This window comes from Salvelinus sp. IW2-2015, linkage group LG28, assembly GCF_002910315.2.
Source record: "Salvelinus sp. IW2-2015 linkage group LG28, ASM291031v2, whole genome shotgun sequence".
Lineage (NCBI taxonomy): Eukaryota > Metazoa > Chordata > Actinopteri > Salmoniformes > Salmonidae > Salvelinus > Salvelinus sp. IW2-2015.
The window spans coordinates 27,906,895-27,929,226 of record NC_036868.1 but is presented as its reverse complement, the minus strand read 5'-3'; the positions used below and the strand labels follow the sequence as shown (position 1 = coordinate 27,929,226).

Here is a 22,332-nt window from a genome sequence, read left to right as displayed (position 1 = left end):
GGCTACACCTACCCCGGTCACCTGCCCTGCACCCCCACAGCAACTTGCCCAAGCCTCCCCCATCTCCTTCACCCAAATCCAGATAGCTGATGTTCTGAAAGAACTTCAAAATCTGGACCCCTACAAATCAGCCGGGCTAGACAATCTGGACCCTCTCTTTCTAAAATGATCTGCCAAAATTGTTGCAACCCCTATTACTAGCCTGTTCAACCTCTTTCGTATTGTCTGAGATCCCCAAAGATTGGAAAGCTGCCATGGTCATCCCCATCTTCAAAGGGGGAGACACTCTAGACCCAAACTGCTACAGATCTATATCTATCCTACCCTGCCTTTCTAAGGTCTTCGAAAGCCACGTAAACAAACAGATCACCGACCACTTCAAATCCCACCGTAACTTCTCCTCTGTGCAATCTGGCTTCCGAGCTGGTTATGGGTGCACCTCAGCCACGCTCAAGGACCTAAACGATATCATAACTGCCATCGATAAGAGACAATACTGTGCAGCCATCTTCGTCGACCTGGCCAAGGCTTTCGAGTCTGTCAATCACCACATTCTTATCGGCAGACTCAACAGCCTTGGTTTCTCAAATGACTGCCTCGCCTGGTTCACCAACTACTTCTCTGATAGAGTTCAGTGTGTCAAATCGGAGGGCATGTTGTTCGGACCTCTGGCAGTCTCTATGAAGGGTGCCACAGTGTTCAATTCTCGCGCCGACTCTTTTCTCTATATATCAATGATGTCGCTCTTGCTGCTAGTGATTCTCTGATCCACCTCTACGCAGACGACACCATTCTGTATACATCTGGCCCTTCTTTGGACATGGTGCTAACTAATCTCCAGACGAGCTTCAATGCCATACAACTCTCCTTCCGTGGCATCCAACTACTCTTAAATGCAAGTAAAACTAAATGCATGCTCTTCAACCGATCGCTGCCCGCACCTTCCCGCCCGTCCAGCATCACTATTCTTGACGGTTCTGACCTAGAATATGTGGACCACTACAAATACCTAGGTGTCTGGTTAGACTGTAAACACTCCTTCCAGACTCACATTAAGCATTTCCAATCCAAAATTAAATCTAGAAATCGGCTTCCTATTTCGCAACAAAGCATCCTTCACTCATGCTGCCAAACATACCCTCGTAAAACTGACTATCCTACCGACTCTCGACGATGTCATTTACAAAATAGCCTCCAACACTCTACTCAACAAATTGGATGCAGTCTATCACAGTGCCATCTCTTTATCACCAAAGCCCCATATACTACCCACCACTGCGACCTATACGCTCTCGTTGGCTGGCACTCACTTCATACTCATTGCCAAACCCACTGGCTACAGGTCATCTACAAGTCTTTGCTAGGTAACGCCCTGCCTTCTCAGTTCACTGGTCACCATAGCAGCACCCACCCACAGCACGCGGTCCAGCAGGTATATTTCACTGGTCACCCCCAAAGCCAATTCCTCCTTTGGCCGCCTTTCCTTCCAGTTCTCTGCTGCCAATGACTGGAACGAACAGCAAAAACCATTGAAGCTGGAGACTCATATCTCCCTCACTAACTTCAAGCACCAGCTGTCAGAGCAGCTCACAGAGCATTGCACCTGTACATAGCCCATCTGTAAATAGCCCATCCAACTACCTCATCCCCATACTGTATTTATTTATCTTGCTCCTTTGCACCCCAGTATCTCTACTTACACATTCATATTCTGCACATCTATCACTCCAGTCTCTGTCACTCCAGTGTTTAATTGCTACATTGTAATTATTTCACCACTATGACCTATTTATTGCCTTACCTCATTTGCACACACTGTATATATACTTTTTTTCTACTGTATTATTGACTGTATGTTTGTTTACTCCATGTGTAACTGTGTTGTTGTATGTGTCGAACTGCTTTGCTTTATCTTGGCCAGGTCGCAGTTGTAAATGAGAACTTGTTCTCAACTAGCCTACCTGGTTAAATAAAGGTGAAATAAAGGTGAAATAAAACATGTGTGATTATTACACATTTAGCTCTATCAGAGTTATACAACAAGTAACTCCATGCTTTTGATGATCAGTAAACATGCAATTTCAGATACTTGAGGGTAACCTATCCATTTGGTATGTAGCTAGCTAGCTTTCTAAGCAAACATCGTGTCATTTAGCTTGCCTCAGAGATGAGGCTTTTGGACAGAGCTTGACATCGGCAAAATCCTCATCCTGGTAAAGTTGTAAGTCGGACCTACTGTACCTCTTCTGCTGCTTGAAAGGCAGAGCCCACGAAGGATGTGAAATCACCCTCAACCACTCATACTTGTCAGGTATAATACACACATTTTTATATCAAATATCCAATTAAATGGTGGCCAATATTGAGAGATATCATGAGGCTATTTGTAGTTATGATCTATGCGTTTCAAGAGGTGATGAAATCGCAACCAAATAGTTAACATTTATTAAACAATCCCTTGAAAACAGCACTCAGTTGTCAATGGTTTTAGCTGAGCTGGGGTGTCCTTGCCCAAAGACTTTTCCGTTATGAAGAAAGGATTAGTAGTGTGCGGAACAGCAGCCATCCACAGCAGCACAGCGTCACCTTGTGGCCAGGAGGCCTTGGTGCTTTTGGACTCATTCCTGAAGAGATGGACAGAAAGACGTCTCAGAGCGGGACTAAAGGGTCTGACGGAGAGGGCAGGGTTGAGGGAGCATCGCTTCCTCTTGGTTTTATTCTGCTAATGAATTATTCATGATTGATGTTACCATTATTGCACAACCGAATCATTTCTGCAACAACTGTCAGAAACCATCTCAGGGAAGCTCATCTGCATGCACGTCATCCACACCATGGTCTTAACCTGACTGCAGTTCAGCGTCTTAACCGACAACGAACACAATGGCCTTTTAATCAATATGCAATTTGAATGCACAGAGTTACAGAGATACCGTGACGAGAACCTGATGCCCACTTTTGTGCCATTCATCCGCCGCCATCACCTCATGTTTCAGCATGATAATGCACAGCCCCATGTCGCAAGGATCTGTACACAATAACTGGAAACTGAAGATGTCCCAGTTCTTCCATGGCCTGCATACTCACCAGACATGTCACCCATTGAGCATGTGTGGGATGCCCTGGATCGATTTGTTCAACAGTGTTCCAGTTCCTGCCAATATCCAACAACTTCGCACAGCCACTGGAGTGTGGGACAACATTCCACAGGCCACAATCAACAGCCTGATCAACTGTATTGAATTCATATTTTTGTTCAGTGTAGATGAAGTGGAGGAGATAGGTTAAATAAGGACTTTTAAGCCTTGAGACAATTAAGACAGATTGTGTATGTGTGCCAATCAAGACGGTGAATGGGCAAGACAACATATTGAAGTGCCTTTGAACCGGGTATTGTAGTAGGTGCCAGGCGCACTGGTTTGAGTGTGTCAAGAACTGCAACGCTGCTGGGTTTTTCGCGCTCAACAGTTTCCTGTGTCTATCAAGAATGGTCCACCACCCAAAGGACATCCAGCCAACGGCAGGCCAGTGGTCGAAAACAGTTAATTGATGAGAGGACAAAGGAGGCTGACACGAATTGTGCAGAGCAACAGACAGGCTACAGTTAGTCAACTGACAGTCCATTACAACATTGGTGCCCAAAGACCCATAAAAGAAGGCACAACTCGTCGTACCTTGACACGAATGTGGTATGTCAGTTGACAACCTTACAGAGTTCCACTTCTTTCAGCAAAGAACAAGAAACTGCGGTTGCAGTGGCCTAAGGAACAAAAATGCTGGACATTGGAGAATTGGAAAAAACATTCCCTGGTCTGATGAACCCCAGTTCCTGCTGTTGCATGCTGATGGGAGGACTAAGATATGGAGAAAAACAAATGAGCACATGCATCCATTATACCGCGTGTCAACATTGTAGGCAGGTGGTGGTGGTGTGGGGTGTTTTTTCATGGCCCACATTGAGCCCCTTATAAAAGTGGAGCAACGTTTGTATGCCACAGGATATCTGAACATCATTGCCAATCACGTGCATCCCTTCATTGCAGGAGTGTATCCATCTGCAAATTGATTGATTTTATCAGGATAATCCCCCATGCCACAAGGCTAGGATTGTCCAGGAATGGTTCCACGAACATAACAGTGAATTAGGCTTCCTGCAGTGGCCTGCCCAGTCACCAGATCTCAATCCAATTAAGCATCTGTGGGATGAGATGGAATGAGCTAGTCGGAATAGAGTTCCACTACCAGCCAACTGTGGAAAGTATTGGAGTCAACATGGGGACCACTTGACACCTTGTAGAGTCCATGCCCTGACGAATTGAGGCTGTTCTGAGGGCAAAAGGGTGTGCAACTCAATATATACTGAAGTAACAAGATGGAACTCATTAGCGATGGCCAACATCCTCTAACAGTAAAGCTCATTAAAGGTTTAAAAGACACCCTCCAGAGTAAGTGGCCAGCACTATTTCGACCTAATTCCTGTCCTAGTGCAGAAATGCACATTTAGTTCCACCCTCTGAACACTGACGTATGGCTCCTTATAAATATTGATTAAATCAGGCGTGCAAATCTCCACCTTCATCGGTTTGCACAGCCCATACCGTCTCCGGCACAGGTCACACTCCGTGATTTGTAAATAAACCAAACAGCCAGGGTAGCTAATCGCTACGGAGCACAGCACAGTTAACAATAGCCATGACAAGGCATCCACTCTCGTCCTCCCTCTTCTGCTACGGAATTGAATGATCAAGGATGAATACATAGAGGTAATACTGGAATTTAACCGGCAAAGCTAGAGGCTAACTAACCTACTCCCTGGACCAATAAATCTAGCTAGCTACAAGTAACTATTAGCAACTGTGGATAATTGGTTCCAAAGTTGTTTCAAGCATAAGAGTACCCGTAACTATGCTAGCTAGCTAACATTCAGCTGTTTTTCTGAAAACCTAATTATCTGAATAGTAAAGGTTATGTAGTTAGTAGCAAGCTACTGTACTCGAAATGTAATTAACTTGTTAGCTACCTGGCTCACCAACTAAAAATAACTGGAATGACCTAGCTGTAATGTTTACATGTATCTTCACTAGTTGGAGCCAAGAAAAGCAACTATTGTCTTTACCAACGATGGACACTAGTTAGAATGTGTACCAATAACTTTCTAAAAATATAGCTAGCTACTAATAAAATAGCCCAACTTCTTGAACATTGTTTTGATGAGCCGGTTAGAATAAGGCTGTCACTTGGTCAAATAAAGAATCATACTTTATACCAAATGCTTTGCCTAACTCTCTTAACCAAAAGGTCGCTGGTTGGAATCCCCAAGCTGACTACAGTAGGTGAAAATTCTGTTGATGTGCCATTGAGCAAGGAGCTTAGCCCCTAATTGCTCCTGTAAGTCACTATGGCTAAATTACTAAAATGTATATAAACATCTTACAATGTACACATATCATGTAATTCTACTATAACATATATATGAACTTGACTGCTTTATATGGATTTACTTCACTGCAGTGTTACTGGTGACATTGTGTTACTATACTATAGCTAGCCAGCCAGCCAAACTTGTTAGTGACCCATAGGCCTACTCTTGCTGCTAACGTTATAGTAGCGCTGCCATGCAAAATATGTCTCCAGAAACTACTATGTATCCCAGCAGTGTTGACGTTTCACATATCGACATCTTTATCTACTTTTGATGTCACCAGCTAGCTATACGGCTAATGTTATCTAGGTGACGTTAGCCATGAAGTGAGCACCTGATAAGTTGTTCGGCTAAGGTGTGCGTTGCCAGGCTGCTTACTGTAGACAAGTGAACTCAGTTGTTCATCAGAATGATATTAGCTATTTTCTTACTCACCGCTTCACTGTCAGCTCATCCAACAGCTCCAGATCGAACGAGGTGCATTACTAACAGCAGTAAGCCGTAGCACCAGGTTGGAAATGGGAAGTAATGAGCCCAGATGTGTACATGTTTTATAGGTGGTTCCAAATTACCTAAAGCCAGCCCTCACAAGATACGTATGGCCATTTATTATCAGTAAACACACGGCATAGATGCGGAATAATACAAAGGATTTCCCTGTTCAAGTCCAAATAAATCATACTTCGACTAAAATGATGACTTGGACAAAAGGCCACTAAAATGTGCAGTTGTGTCACAGAACAATGCCACAGAGGTCTCAAGATTTGAGGGACTGTGCAATTAGCATGCCGACAGCAGAAATGTCTACCAGATCTGTTGCCGAGGAATATAATGTTAATTTCTCTACCAACGTCGTTTTAGAGAATTTGGCACTAAGTCCAATAGTCATCACAACAGCAGAGCACGTGCATGGCGTTGTGTGGGCGAGCAGTTTGCTGATGTCAACGTTGTGAACAGAATGCCCCATGGTGGCGGTGGGGTTATGGTATGGGCAGGCATAAGCTACAAACGAACACAATTGCATTTTATCTATGGCAAATTTCAGCATGATAACGCACGGCCATATGTCCCAGTACTTCCTTGGCCTGCATACTCAGCCATATCACCCATTGAGCATGTTTGTGATGCTCTGGATCGACAGCATGTTCCAGTTCCCACCAATATCCAGCAACTTCACACAACCATTGAAGGGGAGTGGGACAACATTCCACAGTCAACAGCCCGATCAACTCTATGCGAAGGAGATGTGTCGCCCTGCATGAGGCAAAAGGTGGTCACACCAAATACTGAATGGTTCTGATCCACGCCCCTACTTTTTTTGCATATCTGTATTCCCAGTCATGTCAAATCCAGATAAATTCATTATGGCCTATTTAAATTGACTGAATTCCTTATATTAAATGTAACACAGTAAAATCTTAGACATTTTTGCATGTTTTTATATTTTCGTTCAGTCTATTTAGCCATTAGCATGAATGAATGTCATTGTCATGCCCTAAAATAACTGTCAACCAGCACTCGTGTATAACCGCAATTGGCCCGACACGCAGTTGATATGGGTACTCAGTTGATGAAACCAATGCTGCATACTCCGGTTGTAAAACAGTCTCAAGCGCTCAAAATTGGCTAGGATTCTCCTCTATTAAATAGTGGCCATTCTGACAGTTAAAAATTAAGTTGAAATGTACTCTTTGACAAGTAACTCCTATTCTGTCAAGATCACCCCTGAACACGGAATATTTTAACCTTACAAATAGATAAACATCTTAGTTAGCTACCTCGCCCACCTTAGCCATATGATTCCTAGTTCATTGAATGAGGGAATTATTTTAGAAAGAAAGTATTTGGTTGTTATTGTAATGGTGCAGGGTGGCCAACAATCGTCCTGGAGAGTCCAGGAGAGCTACTGGGTGTGCAGGCTTTTCCTCCAGTCCTTCTCGAACGAACCCCATTGTAATTAATTTATAAATAAAAATCGACTCTGGTGTGTTTGAGCAGGATTGGACAAAAAGCCTGCACACCCAGTAGCTCTCCAGATGGAGGGTTGACAGACCACATGTGTTTTATACAGTAGCCTATCAGTGCAGTATTTTACTTTGTGGGGGAGGTTAAGTGCCTTGCTCAAGGCCACAACGGAAGGAGATATAATACATGGGATATAGAGACCAGCAGTCTTCCATTGTCAACACCAATGATAAAAATTAAGGTTATTTTGTGATGCGGTTCCTTGCATCACACAATACAATTTTCAGTCACTTTCTTGGTCCGTAGTGTTAGACCATTGAGCTTTCGGACAATAAAATCAATGCTACTAAAAGTTAATGTCAAGCCCTGACTGATTGTCACATGCAGCAGCATTCTGTATGGGTGACATCTCACTCCGTGGTAGGAGCTTGTGTGTGTCACTCCGTGCTTGTGTCTGGGTGCAAAGCCTCAGTCATCTGAATAAAATACTAATACCACAGGGCTCCATGGACCATTAAGCCACCGCTATACTCCACACAGCAGGGTCCTGTGTGTGTGTCAGAGAGCACTGCTCTGACTCTTCACCGCCAGTATCCTCAGTGATGAGTTGGATAAACTAGCCTTATAGTGGTGCCAAAGCTTTGGTCAAATTCATTTTGTAGTGGCAGACTCTCAAACAGACAAGTGGTGCTGCTATTCATTTCTTTATTTAACTCTTATTAATTATCCATCCAGACGCCTAGTCACTTTACCATGCCTTCACGTCCATATCTACCTCAAATACATCATACCCTTGCACATCGATCTGGTACTAAGGGTACAGTGCATTCAGAAAGTAATCAGACCCCTTCACTTTTTTCACCTTTTGCTACATTACAGCCTTATTCTAAAATTGATAAAATATTTTTTTCCCCTCAAACTACACACAACACCCCATACATTTTGGCACATTTATTAAAAATAACAGAAATACCTTAAGTATTCAAACCCTTTGCAATGAGACTCGAAATTGAGCTTAGGTGCATCCTGTTTCCATTGATCATCCTTGAGATGTTTTACCTGCGGTAAATTCAATTGACTGAACATGATATGGAAAGGAACCTACCTGTCTATATGAGGTCCCACAGTTGACAGTGCATGTCAGAGCAAAAACCAAGCCATGAGGTCGAAGGAATTGTCCGTAGAGCCACGAGACAGGATTGTGTCGAGGCACAGATCGGGAGAAGGGTACCAAAAAATGTCTGCAGATTTGAAGGTCCCCAAGAACACAGTGGCCTCCATAATAATTTAATGGAAAAAGTTTGGAACGACCTAGACTCTTCCTAGAGCTGGCTGCCCGGCCAAACTGAGCAATTGGTGGAAAAGGGCCTTGGTCAGGGAGGTGACCAAGAACCCGATGGTCACTGACAGAGGTCTAGAGTTCCTCTGTGGATATGAGAGAACCTTCCAGAAGGACAACCATCTCTCCACCAATCAGGCATTTATGGTAGTGGCCAGACAGAAGCCACTCCTCAGTAAAAAGGCACGACAGCCCGCTTGGAGTTTGCCAAAAGGCACCTAAAGACTCAGACCATGAGAAACAAGATTCTCTGGTCTGATGAAACCAAGAGAACTATTTTGCCTAAAATGCTGAGCGTCATGTCTGGAGGAAACCAGGCACCGCTCATCACCTGGCCAATACCATCCCTACGGTGAAGCATGGTGGCAGCATCATGCTGTGGGGATGTTTTTCAGCGGCAGGAACTGGGAGACTAGTCAGGATCGAGGGAAAGATGAACGGAGCAAAGTACAGAGATCCTTGATAAAAAAAATCTGCTCCAGAACACTCAGGACCTCAGACCGGGACAAAGGATCACTTTCCAACAGGACAACGTCCCTAAGCACACAGCCAAGACAACAGAGGAACAGCTTCGGGACAAGTCTCTGAATGTCCAACCTGACAGGGCTTGTTAGGATCTGCAGAGAAGAATGGGAGAAGCTCACCAAATACAGGTGTGCCAAGCTTGTAGCGTCATACCCGAGAAGACCCGAGGCTGTAATCACTGCCAAAGGTGCTTCAACAAAGTACTGAGTAAAGGGTCGGAACACGTACACTACCTTTCAAAAGTTTGGGGTCACTTAGATTTGTCCTTGTTTTTGAAAGAAAAGCAAATGTTTTGTCCATTAAAATAACATCAAATTGATCAGAAATACAGTGTAGACATTTTTGCTCCAGATACTCAACTAGTCTAAAGAAGGCCAGTTTTATTGCTTCTTTAATCAGAACAGTTTTCAGCTGTGCTAACATAATTGCAAAATGGTTTTCTAGTGATCAATTGGCCTTTTAAAATGATAAACCCTGATTAGCTAACACAACGTGCCATTGGAACACAGGAGTGATGGTTGTTGATAATGGGCCTCTGTACGCCAATGTAGATATTCCATTAGAAATCAGCCATATCCAGCTATAAGTCATTTACAACATTAACAATGTCTACACTGTTATTTTAATGGACAAAAAAAAAAAGTGCTTTTCTTTCAAAAACAAGGACATTTCTAAGTGACCCCAAACTTTTGAACAGTAGTGTATGTAAATATGATATTTATTTATTTAATTTTTTATATAAATTAGCAAAAATGTCTACAAACCACTTTGTGTGTAGATTGTTGAGGAAAAAACTATTGAATAAATTTTAGAATAAGGCTGTAACGTAACAAAATGTAGAAAAAGTGAAGGGGTCTGAACACTTACCGAATGCACTGTATATAATTTCAGCAAAAAAAGAAACGTCTTTTCACTGTCAAGTGCGTTTATTTTCAGCAAACTTAACATGTGGTGTAAATATTTGTATGAACATAAGATTCAACAACTGAGACAAACTGAACAAGTTCCACAGACACGTGACTAACAGAAATGGAATAATGTGCCCCTAAACAAAGTGGGGGTCAAAATCAAAAGTAACAGTCAGTATCTGTGGTGTGGCCACCAACTGCATTAAGTACTGCAGTGTATCTCCCCCGTCATGGACTGCACCAGATTTGCCAGTTCTTGCTGTGAGATGTTACCCCACTCTTCCACCAAGGCACCCGCAAGTTCCTGGACATTTCTGCAGGGGGGAATGGCCCTAGCCCTCACATCAAACAGGTCCCAGTGTAACGCTAATTTCTTCGACGATAAACGCAAATCCGACCATCACCCCTGGTGAGACAAAACCGCGACTCGTCAGTGAAGAGCACTTTTTGCCCGTCCTGTCTGATCCAGTGCCGGTGGGTTTGTGCCCATAGGCGACGTTGTTGCCGGTGCTGTCTGGTGAGGACCTGCCTTACAACAGGCCTACAAGCCCTCAGTCCAGCCTCTCTCAGCCTATTGCGGACAATCTGAGAATTGATGGAAGGATTGTGCGTTCCTGGTGTAACTCGGGCAGTTGTTGTTGTCATCCTGTACTTGCCCCGCAGGTGTGATGTTCGGATGTACCGATCCTGTACAGGTGTTACACGTGGTCTGCCACTGCGAGGACGATCAGCTGTCCGTCCTGTCTCCCTGTAGCACTGTCTTAGGCGTCTCACAATACGGACATTGCAATTTATTGCCCTGGCCACATCTGCAGTCCTCATGCCCAAGGCACGTTCACGCAGATGAGCAGGGACCCTGAGCATCTTTCTTTTGGTGTTTTTCAGAGTCAGTAGAAAGGCCTCTTCAGTGTCCTAAGTGTTCATAACTATGACCTTAATTGCCTACCGTCTGTAAGCTGTTAGTGTCTTAACGACCATTACACAGGTGCATGTTCATTAATTGTTCATGGTTCTTTGAACAAGCATGGGAAACAGTGTTTAAACCCTTTACAATAAAGATCTGTGAAGTTATTTGGATATTTACAAATTATCTTTGAAAGACAGGGTCCTGAAAAAGGGAAGTTACTTTTTTTGCTGAGTTTAGCTCCATTCTAATGTATTTTATGTTACTTTTTAACTCTGCATCACTGGGAAGGGCTATTAAGCGAGCATTTCACGGTTAAGTGTACACCTGTTGTATTCGGCACATGTGACAAATAAAACTTCATTAGAAGAGCAGAGAGAACTTATTTTCACTGGAAAAGTATTAGTGGTGTTTTTGAGAATTACATTTAGTAGTGGCAAAGGCTGCACTGGCGATAAAAAAGATATTTTCCATTAAATGTATTACTTCTGTGTGTTTATGTAATCATTGTCTTAGCTGTGACAGGTTAATTATTAATCAACTGATCTAATTAAATCTTTACTGAGACTGAATTATGGTTAGCAGATAATTAGTCAAATTAGAGTTCCATGTAAAGTCACAGTACGTCAGAAACTACTCAAGTAGTATACAGTATTCATGGTGTTGCTGTAATAACACAAGCTACATCAGGGATCATCAACTAAATTCAGCTGTGGGACAATTTTTTCTTGAGCGGGTGGTTGGAGGGCCAGAACATAATTCAAAATAATCTGTTGAAGTCAAATTGACCACAAGATGCCCAAACAGACATCATATTTATTTATTTTTAAACTTGCTTCTATTTGTATATGATCACATCTCTCCATTATGCTTGGGAATATTTGGGAACAGATTTCCAAAATGTAAATCATTCGAAACTGATTTCCTAGTGTTTTTACAGTCTTTTATGTCCAACAATAAAAAAACAAAAAATAGATTTTGTTTTGCTCAGGAAACATGGGAGAAAATAAAAACCACCCGTGGGCCACCAGTTGGGGAACCCTGCACCACATGTTGCATTGCTTGCTACATTATGTCGACGTATACAGTGTTGTACTGTATATAATGAGTATTGCTTGAATATAAAGTATTCATTGTTTTTCTCGCTACAGTATTAGGAATGTGGAAACTGGATATTTGCTATGGAACTATACAATATTCATTGTGTTTGAATACATTGTTCAATACTGTATTCATAGTATATTATTTTCATCGTATAGTTTGCCTCAGTGTGTCTGTGTTACAAGAGGCTCCAGAGGAGCGAGTGCAGTGGCTGTACCATTGTGTATTATTTTTTAAATTATACCTATTCTCCATGAGCGGGAGGCAGAGGCCAGCAGAGCAACATAAGAGGGAAACTGACCACTGCAGGGCACAGCCATTTTGGGTTCACTTCAATACTACTGTGGAAGAATTAAACTTCCACAGCTCCTAAACAGAACCCATTACTATAGGAGTTAAACTTCCACAGCTCCTAAACAGAACCCATTACTATAGGAGTTAAACTTCCACAGCTCCTAAACAGAACCCATTACTATAGGAGTTAAACTTCCACAGCTCCTAAATAGAACCCATTACTATAGGAGTTAAACTTCCACAGCTCCTAAAATTAATCCATTACTGGCATTCTTGTCTGTTTTATTCTCATACTCATTTACACTATGGAAATAGTTACTTCAAATAGATTATTTGTTTAAATTGGAAAATATTACAATACAGACTATGATTGCCATGATTAGTACAGTATAGGAGGGTGTGTGCGCACGTTGCGTATGCATGCGTGTCAGTACCTGTGGGTTCACTATCTCTGTGCTGCTGTTTGGCAGGGGGTTCTTCCGTCTCCCAGGGTGTGAGTTGGTTGATGGGCGTCTGTCCCCACTTCACCCCTGGCGCTAACAGCAGACCTGGAGCCTGGCTCTCCCTCTCCCCTGGAGGCCCACCTGACACCTGGGAGAGGAGAGAAAAACATTACGAAACAGTAGGACCAAACCATCTCTGACACCTGGATAACAGCGAGAGAGAGATTAAGAAGTCCGTTTATCAGCCTTTAACTGACAGTTGATAAACAACACAGCTTAGAGAACGATACAAACAAACATCAGGCCTGATAGACAAGAGATACAGAGATGATGGGGCTGTTCTTGGGCTGTTACACCGAAACATTTATGGAACAGCTAAACATTGTTTTTGTCAGCAAGCTTTGCAAACAAACGATCACATCATTTACTATTTTAATATCTGAAGACAAGTCCTTGGCACATGTCAAATAGTCTAAACTTCTCGTAGCGTGGTCTAGACTAACTCCTTCTCTGTTCTAAATCACAGCCTTGAGCGATGTCTTGTCCTGTATGATTCACTAACCCATCTATACGCACACACTAGAGAACATGGTACGGGCAGCCATGTCCCCAAGTTAGCTAGCTAGCTATGTAGCCCGAGCGCACTTGCCTCTTGTATCAAACTGTCGTAATCCGGCGACTGGATTAACCACTGGCTGGACTGCATCTTGTTAGCTACCCACTCATGCTGCATATAATCCATTTACTGTTCGGCAAAACAATATTCATATAGATACAATCTATAGCACTTTACAAAACAAAAGATGCTAGCTAAGTAGCTAGCAAGATAAGCTTACATTCAATCACAGAAAGCTAACTTTGCAAACTAGTTTACAGCTGAAACTAACGTCAGTTCACTACTCTAAAACTTGATTTGTTATAATATGTCAAGCAAGCAGGGTGTCTCCAAAAACGTTCACTGGGTTAAATGGCTGTTCTTTATATTTCGACAAACTGTTGCATGTCTGTCTTGAGTGACGTCTGTGGCTGCGCCAGTCTTGACGTTTTAAAGAGACATCGCACCTTTTTATGAAAGAAGCGATAAGGCTGCTTCTATGCAAATGTTGTTGATCCGTAGGCTAATACAATCCCAAATGTATGGGCAACATATTGTTTGTGCTCTGTAGCACTAAAGACTCCACTGAAATCACACACTCTTATAGAATATGCATTCACCTGTATTGTGATTAGGCCTATGCCCTCTTGATTTACCCAGTTTATCAAGATATTTAACATTAAAATACAATTATTACCATTATGTTGTAGTAGTTAGATTGGTAAAACAGTGAAATGTATTGTTTTTTATTATTCATTAATGCCTACATGGTTGTCTCTGGGAAATGTTGTCATCAAAATGTAATTACATTGAATCAGTATCGGCCCTAAAAAAAATCCAGATCAGTCGTTCTGTAGCACATGTGCAAACAGACACAGATTTGTGCACACACACACACACATACGTGCACACACTCACACACACATACGTGCACACACTCACACACGTCTACTCTTATGTGACAGGGCCTAAGAGCAAGGTGAATCATTGTAAATGGGGTAAAGGAGTTAAGGAGAGTGTACTAACTGGTGACTGATGCTGATTATAGCCTCATAAAGGCAGGGATCAAAACCCACATCCTAGTCACTTTCTAACGGGCCCTTACTCTTAATGTACCACCCCACAGACCTATTCACTCAAATACTCAATTATACCTTGCAATGTGCAATCAAAGGCAATTAAAAGTTGGTATGGTTTTGAACATGGACGCTTATTAAAATTGTGTAGCCACATAATCAGAGTCTAGCTGTTATTAATCATGAAGCATAATTTTCTTTACAAATGGTAGAGTAGAATAAAAACATTCCCCTTTACGGAATCCAAACGTAGAGCCACCATCATCCAAACGTAGAGCCACCATCATTCAAACGTAGAGCCACCATCATCCAAACGTAGAGCCACCATCATCCAAACGTAGAGCCACCATCATCCTAACGTAGAGCCACCTCAATCTGCTGTGAACATACATCATATATCCAATAGGATCTTCTTTTTTCTTTCTACCACAGTGAGAGACGTTATCAGAACAGCAAAAGCCTGATGGAAACCCTGGGTCAACCACCATCAGACCCTACAGCAACACACACACATACACACACACACACACCAGCATCAGCATCAGCATCAGCATCAGCCCCCACAGAAAAGGTCAGAGAGTCTCCGGCTCACCTCAGCCCAGCCTGCCTTCTGAGTTAATAGAAAAGACCTGGTCACCAGCCTTCCTTGACACACACATACACACCACATGATGCACACACATACTAGGCTAGGGTGGTATACTGTACACTGGGATATTTGGAAATAGCCATGGGATGTTTTTTCAATACCATCAATACCGTTGAAACTATTTATTTGAAGTTTTTTAGTACATTTGAATATTTGTAGCTCCTTTTTAAGAAAATACCCGCAGTTAACTTGTGCAATCCGTTAGGAGATAAAGATGATCACGTTCTTCATTTCACCTTTCACATTTTTAATATGAAGCTAAATAGTAGTCCCCAGTCACATGGTGTTTGTTTACAAGCACACAATGAGGAGAGACCGGAGTTGTGTGAGTCACTCACTGTCGTGCAGCATGCGCCAGGTAATCTAATTACAGTATGGAATTCACAACTAAATGTTTGCCAGCTAGATATCTATTAAGTTAACTGTCTAAAGTATGCTAAATTCTCTGCAGTTATGCATTTGGTTTGCTAATTTAGTAGCTAGTTAGCCATCTAGCTAAGTGGTTAGCTTCTTCCAAAATCAAGCTTTGCTTGGTAACAGCACAGAATCCCCTCCTGGATCAAGAGTCTCGCTGTCGAATATTTGTTTGCTCATGCAGCAAACTATGAGTGGCATTTATTTGGTTTCTTGTATAACTTTATGAGCTGGGATGTCTGTCCAGCAAATACTTTAGGTCAGAGACTGCATAAAATGTTCAAAACGTGCTCGTTAGCATTTAGTTAGCATTCTCTATGGGATTTTACATATAGTTGTCATTGATAACCTTTGGATTACAAAGGCTCAGTGGGGTTTGAAAATAGCACCCCTTGTGTTCAGTGCCAGTATTACTGAATATCCTGGTATGGCACAAGGTCTGTATGAAGGTATGATAATCTGGATACCGCCCAAGTCTAGCACACACACGTTGTCAGCTGTCCACAGTGAAATCTACAATAGGCTAGCTTCCCTCTCTGAACTCTACCTCCATCCTATTATCATTCCTGACCCCAAACCCATTTCATCAACTCTCCCATCATGCAATCTGCTACTGCGTTCAGGGGCAGACTTATTGATTTGGAGGCCCCAGGCAGAGGCCAGGCAGAGGCCAGTCTGTGGAAAGACATGAAGACTGCTGTCCACAGCTGCTCCCCATCGAACTTAACAGAGCTTGAGAAAATCTGCCAGGAAGAATGGGAGACAATCCCCAAATCCAGATGTGCAAAGCTGATACAGACATACCCAAGACAACTCAAAGCTACCAAAGGTGCTTCTACAAAGTATTGAGTCACGGGTGTGAATACTTACGATTTATGTGTCAATGTGATGATGATGCTGATGACAAAAGCGCACAATGACGGTAATCGATCGTTCTCTCTGTCGCTCGCTCTATGAGAAATTGTCAATAGTTGACCTCTGAGTCTGTCCTGCTCCTAAGCCATTACACTCTACTTATTCACATCATTCTAAACTATCTCACTTTCCTCTGTCTGAACTGGACAGGCTCAGAGTTCATCATTCTGACCATACCCGTTAATCCATGGTCCCTCATTCTTCTTTTGACTCGTTCTTCTTCTTGTGTTAGACTAGCAGACATCTGATAACAATCTGACATCTCAATGCCTTCTATCTGACTCATACCGGGCCTGTCAGATTTCTTTGACTATGCACAGATCAAGTGTTTGAGTCTTTATTGAAGTTGTCTGCTGTTAACGTGCATGTACTACTGACACATCAATACTATCAGCAGTGCTTTGGCAGCATCTAGAATCTCCACACACACACACACACACACAAACACACACACACACACACACACACACACACACACACACACACACACACACACACACACACACACACACACACCTCTTGTGAAGAGCAGTGGGTGATAAACCCTTCTTTAAGCAGGGAGGAAATTTGTGTGAGATGGAATCGATCAGATATGTAAAGCTGCACATGAATTAATATTGAACCAGATGTTTCGATTGTGTGTGTTGTGTGGTGGTGGCGGCAGGCAGGTTTGGAGTCTAGTGGAATAAGGAGAGCAGGAGTGTCACAGGGGCCTGTGGCGGACTTACCATTATGCAGAAGAGTCAATTGCCTCAGGCCTCACATCATCCCGTGAATTGTTTCATGCGATATGATTGCAAACGTGACTTTCATTGAAATTAAGCTGCAGCAATGAGCGGGGCACAGAAAATAAAAGAAAGAAAGATTTAATTTCAAGAGAGAAAAAGTTAACGCATTTCTTTAGTAAAAAGACAGGTCCTGCTGATAATACTGCAATCGTCGCAGAAGACATGTACAGTGCCATCAGAAAGTATTCATACCCCTGGACTTATTCCAAATGTTGTTGTGTCCAGCCTGAATCCAAAATCGATTAAATAGATTTTTTTCTCAACCATCTACACACAATACCCCATAATGACAAAGTGAAAATATGTTTTTACACATTTTTGCTAATGTATTGAAAATGAAATACAGAAATATAAATTTTACATAATTATTCACAGCCCTGAGTCAATACTTTGTAAAAGCACCTTTGGCTGCGATTACAGCTTTGAGTTGTCTTGGGTATGTCTGTATCAGCTTTGCCAATCTGGATTTGGGGATTTCTTTTCGCCCATTCTTCCTGGCAGATTTTTTTCAAGCACTGAAGTTCGATGGGGAGCAGTGGTGGACAGCAATCTTCAAGTCTTTCCACAGTCTGGCCTCTGCCCAGGGCCTCCAAATCAATAAGTCTGCCCCTGAACACGGTAGCAGATTGCATGATGGGAGAGTTGATTAAATGGGTTTGGGGTCAGGAAGGATAATGGGATGGAGGTAGAGTTCAGAGAGGGATGGAGGGAAGAAGTCAGGAAGCTAACCTATTGTAGATTTCACTTTAGACAGCTGACAACGTGTGTGTGTTAGACTTAGGCGGTATCCAGATTGTCATACCTTCATACAGACCTTGTGCCATACCAGGATATTCAGTAATACTGGCACTGAACACAAGGGGCGCTATTTCCAAACCCCACTGAGCCTTTGTAATCCAAAGAAAGGTTAGCAATGACAACTACATGTAAAATCCCATAGAGAATGCCAACTAAATGCTAACGAGTGTATTGCAAACATTTTATGCAGTCTCGGACCTAAAGTATTTGCTGGACAGACATCCCAGCTTATAAAGTTATACAAGTAACAAAATAAATGCTACTCATAGTTTTCTGCCCACTCAAAACAAATATTAGACAGCAAACAAACTGATAAGGATGTGAAATATGTTTAGCGACACGCACGCGCACACACACACACACTCTTGAACAACTCACCTTGTGGGGACATATAATTCGGTCCCATTCAAAATCCTATTTTCCCTAACCCGAAACCCAAAACCCAAAACTTAACCCTAACTCCTAACCCTAAAACGAACCCTAGTTCCTAACCCTAAACCTAATACTAATTCTAACATTAACCCTAAACCCCATAGAAATAGCATTTGACCTTGTGGGGACCAACAAAATGTCCCCAGTTGGTCAACTTTTTGTTGGTTTACAAAAAGTTGGCTCCCACAAGTATAGATTAACACACACACACACAGTTTATTAAGATGGCAGAATGCGGTGGGCAAACAGACCGGTAGGAAGAGAAGCGTTTTCCCATTTTCTCCCTTTTTAAGTTTGTCTCCGGTTTGCCGATTCACTCTTCCATAGCAACCCATTATCACCGGGCAGCAGATGGTTGTAGTGAGTGAGTGAGTGAGTGAGTGAGTGAGTGAGTGAGTGAGTGAGTGAGTGAGTGAGTGAGTGAGTGAGTGAAGTGAGGAGTGAGAGTCCCTGGTTTGAGCAACTTTAAGCACCACTGATCAAATTCAACAAACTGCTGAGAGACGAGAGAGAGACGAGAGAGGAGAGAGGAAGAAGAGAGAAGAGCGAGAGAGCAGCAAAGAGAGACAGAGGAGACGGAGAGCGGGATCGGATGAGAAGAGAGAGGGGGAAGAGAGAGAGAGGACGGAAGACAGATCAGGAAGAGGAGGGAGATCCGGAGAAGAGGAAGAGACAGAGGAGGAGGAGAGGAGAGGAATGAGAGAAAGGAAAGAGAGGACGGGCAAGAGAGACTAGACAAGGAGGAGACGAAAGAGAGGGGTGTGAGAAGCGGAGGGCAGACGAGAGAGAGCGGGAGAGCGCGACACGGGATTGAGGAAGAGACAGAGGATAGAAGAGCGACATCACTGACATGAGTCGCCAGAAGAAAGAGAGACGGAGAAATTGAGAGAGGAGAGAGAGACGAGGACAAGGGACACCAGAGTAAAGCAAGAAATAGGGGGGGGGCGATAAACAGAGAGAGGACTAGGGAGAGTGGCCGGTGTACCGATCAGGATGAGTGGGTCTTACGAAAGAAAGTGATTCGATGAGCTTCACCTCAGGCAGGGACGGAGTGAGGAGGTGAGAGAGAAAAAAAAAAGAACCAGAGGGAACGAGGAGAAAGGCACCATTCAACCACCATTGCAAGGGGCCCATTTTTTTTGCAATATTATAAAAAAACAAAAAAGTATTTGAATCAAGGTTAGTTGCGTTCTTTTAAAAGTCAAGCATTTTTCATATTAGTTTGCTCAATTCACTAAGCTACAAGAGTTCTGTGCTTGTAATAAATGGTCCCGCCGGGTTGCCCCCCCAACAAGAGCCAACCTACTATACAGCCAGAATGTTTATTTTTTGTGTTTTTGTGTGGGTGTTCGTTTTTGTTTTTTTGGTTCTGTTTTTTTTTTTTGTTTTTAGTTTTTGTGTCTTGTTGAGTATTTTTTTCTTGTTTTTTTTTTTATTTTTTTTTTTTTTTGTTTTTTTTTGTTTAGTTTATTTTTATTTTTTGGTTTTTTTTATTTTTTTAAAACACAGAAAGAGCTCCACTAGGTACCATCTGAACTGATGGAAGAAAAAAAAAAAAAACAACACACAAATGAAGAATATGACAGTTGGTTAGGAGGATTAGAATTTAAGAGTTTCTCTCTTCCATTTCAAAATCTGCCTGTGTTATTGTTTCTTCTTTCCCAAATGATTAGACTTTCCTAAATACCTGTATGTTGTAGCTACGTTCAAGGACTTTAAGAATGATAAAATTAATTCCGGTGCTTTTTAAGCAACCAGCACACAGCACACCACGCCAGAAGCTGTTTGTAGAAATTTCGCTCAGTGTGATATGTGTTTCTCAGGATGGCGCCGTCTTGCCGCACTACGTTATTTATTGCCTTGCCAAAACTTAAATAACTCGTTGTCGCTATATGAACCCATCTCCCTCGAGCGCGGGCTTCGCACCTCATTTTGCGAGTGCACTTGGAAGAGGGGAGCGAGACGGAGAAGTCAGTGTTGTTGTGTGAGGAGAAGGAAGTCAGTGTGTGTGGAGAGGAGATTCAGTGTGTGAGAAGGAGATCCAGTGTGGAGAGGAAGTCAAGTAGTGTGGATGAGGGGAGAGTCAGTGTTGAGAGGAGAGTCCCAGCTGGTGGGGAGAGGAGATGCAGTGTGTGGAGAGGAAAGTATGGTGAAGTGTGCTTGGTGATTTTCAGAATTGGACAGCAATGTAGTTATGTCTGTGAGGGATGCCACTCAAACATTAATGAAAGGATGGACACTGACGAATAGGTTTTTCAGTACTTCTATGAAATTAAGGACCGTACCTGAGCTTCAGCACACACAAACGCATCACACACAAATTCAGGTGTCTGAATCTATTTTGTGTCTTGTGCCGTGTGGAGGTCTTTTAATGAAACCTATTTCGTCACAACAAGTGCTTTTTTTTTTTTTTGTTCCATCCTTTACATAATGTTTGACAGTGTGGCCAATTCCCACAGACATAACTTGAACATTTCTGTCAATTTCATGCCGGCTCCACACCACCCAGACTCAGCCTCACGCCTCACTTCCATCAATCTTGTCTTTTTGAAAATAAATCATTCACAGCATACTATAGCCACAGATCACTTCCAACGAATGCCCTACTTCTCCTGTTCTGCATCAACCACACTGACTTCCTCCGTCGCCTCCATGTCTAAGCGCCACTGACTTCTCCTCTCCCACCACACTGCGGGACCTCTCCTCTCCGACCCCCACCCCACACTTGACTCTCCTCTCCACACACTGACTCTCCTCTCCACACACTGACTCTCCTCTCCACACACTGACTCTCCTCTCCACACACTGACTCTCCTCTCCTCCACACAGAGAAGATACAATAATCAGCCTGACACAATGTCCTATTCTCCCTGACATGGCACAGTCGATACCGACAGCTGTCACTGTGAGTGTGTGTTACTGTCTACCGAAGACCATGTACGTACCATGTCATTGGTTGCCTTCCCCCAGAGGAAAGACCTGGAAAGGGCCAATACCGACAGCTGTGTCGCTGTGTGCATGTTACTGTCAACCAATAAGAGACAGCGTTAACGTGTGTGCATCAAACACCCATGCATGTCATTGGCTGTCTTCTCCCAGAGGTGCATGGGAAGGTGTGGTTGGTCAACAGAAGGCTGTAGGCTGTGATTGGCTGGAGTCAGCCCTTGTCTGGCTGTGGGCTGTGATTGTCTGGAATCAGCCCTGGTCTGGCCGTGGACTATGATTGGCTGCAGTCAGCCCAGGTCTGGCCGTGTGTTGTGATTGGCTGGAGTCAGCTCTGGTCTGGCTGTGTGTTGTGATTGGCTGGAGTCAGCCCTGGTCTGGTCTCCTCATCCATCCAAACAAACAAGACAGGGTTAGCTCATGACGGTGTGTTTGCCTGGGTTGGGCCCAGTCCCCTGTCTATCTCAGAGATATGGCTCCAATTCAATCTGCTAATACGACAGAATGAAGAACGAGAGATACACACCTGGAGCAGGAACACACACACACACACACACACATGCACACAAGCACCCAGACACATCACACAAAGGCTTGGGAGTGTCTTACACAAAGGCTTAACTAGAAGGTGGGCTATCAATACACCTTAGGGTCCAGAGTACAAAGCTATAGTACAGTGAAGTAGACTCTGGTCTCCCTTAAGAAATTACTTCATTACTACACAGAGAGAGACAGCAGGAGGTGGAGGAGAGAGAGTGAGAGAAGGAGGAGGTGAGAGTGAGAAGGAGGAGGAGAGAGTAGGAAGAGGAGGAGAGAGAGAG

The 22,332-nt window shown here is 43.1% G+C and overlaps 2 protein-coding genes across 2 annotated transcripts in view; both read right to left on the bottom strand.

Annotated features, from left to right (window-relative positions):
• LOC111954485 (kelch-like protein 29) overlaps positions 1 to 13,924 on the bottom strand; it is a 147,089-nt gene extending 133,165 nt beyond the window's left edge. Inside the window, 2 exon segments of the mRNA XM_023974263.2 lie at positions 12,893 to 13,049; positions 13,551 to 13,924. Of these exon segments, the coding sequence (XP_023830031.2) occupies positions 12,893 to 13,049; positions 13,551 to 13,643 (250 nt within the window). The 5' untranslated portion in view covers positions 13,644 to 13,924.
• The window catches only part of LOC111954292 (sphingosine-1-phosphate transporter MFSD2B-like), a 425,204-nt gene that overhangs the window by 315,511 nt on the left and 87,361 nt on the right, over positions 1 to 22,332 (bottom strand). The gene's annotated exons all lie outside the window — the stretch shown is intronic.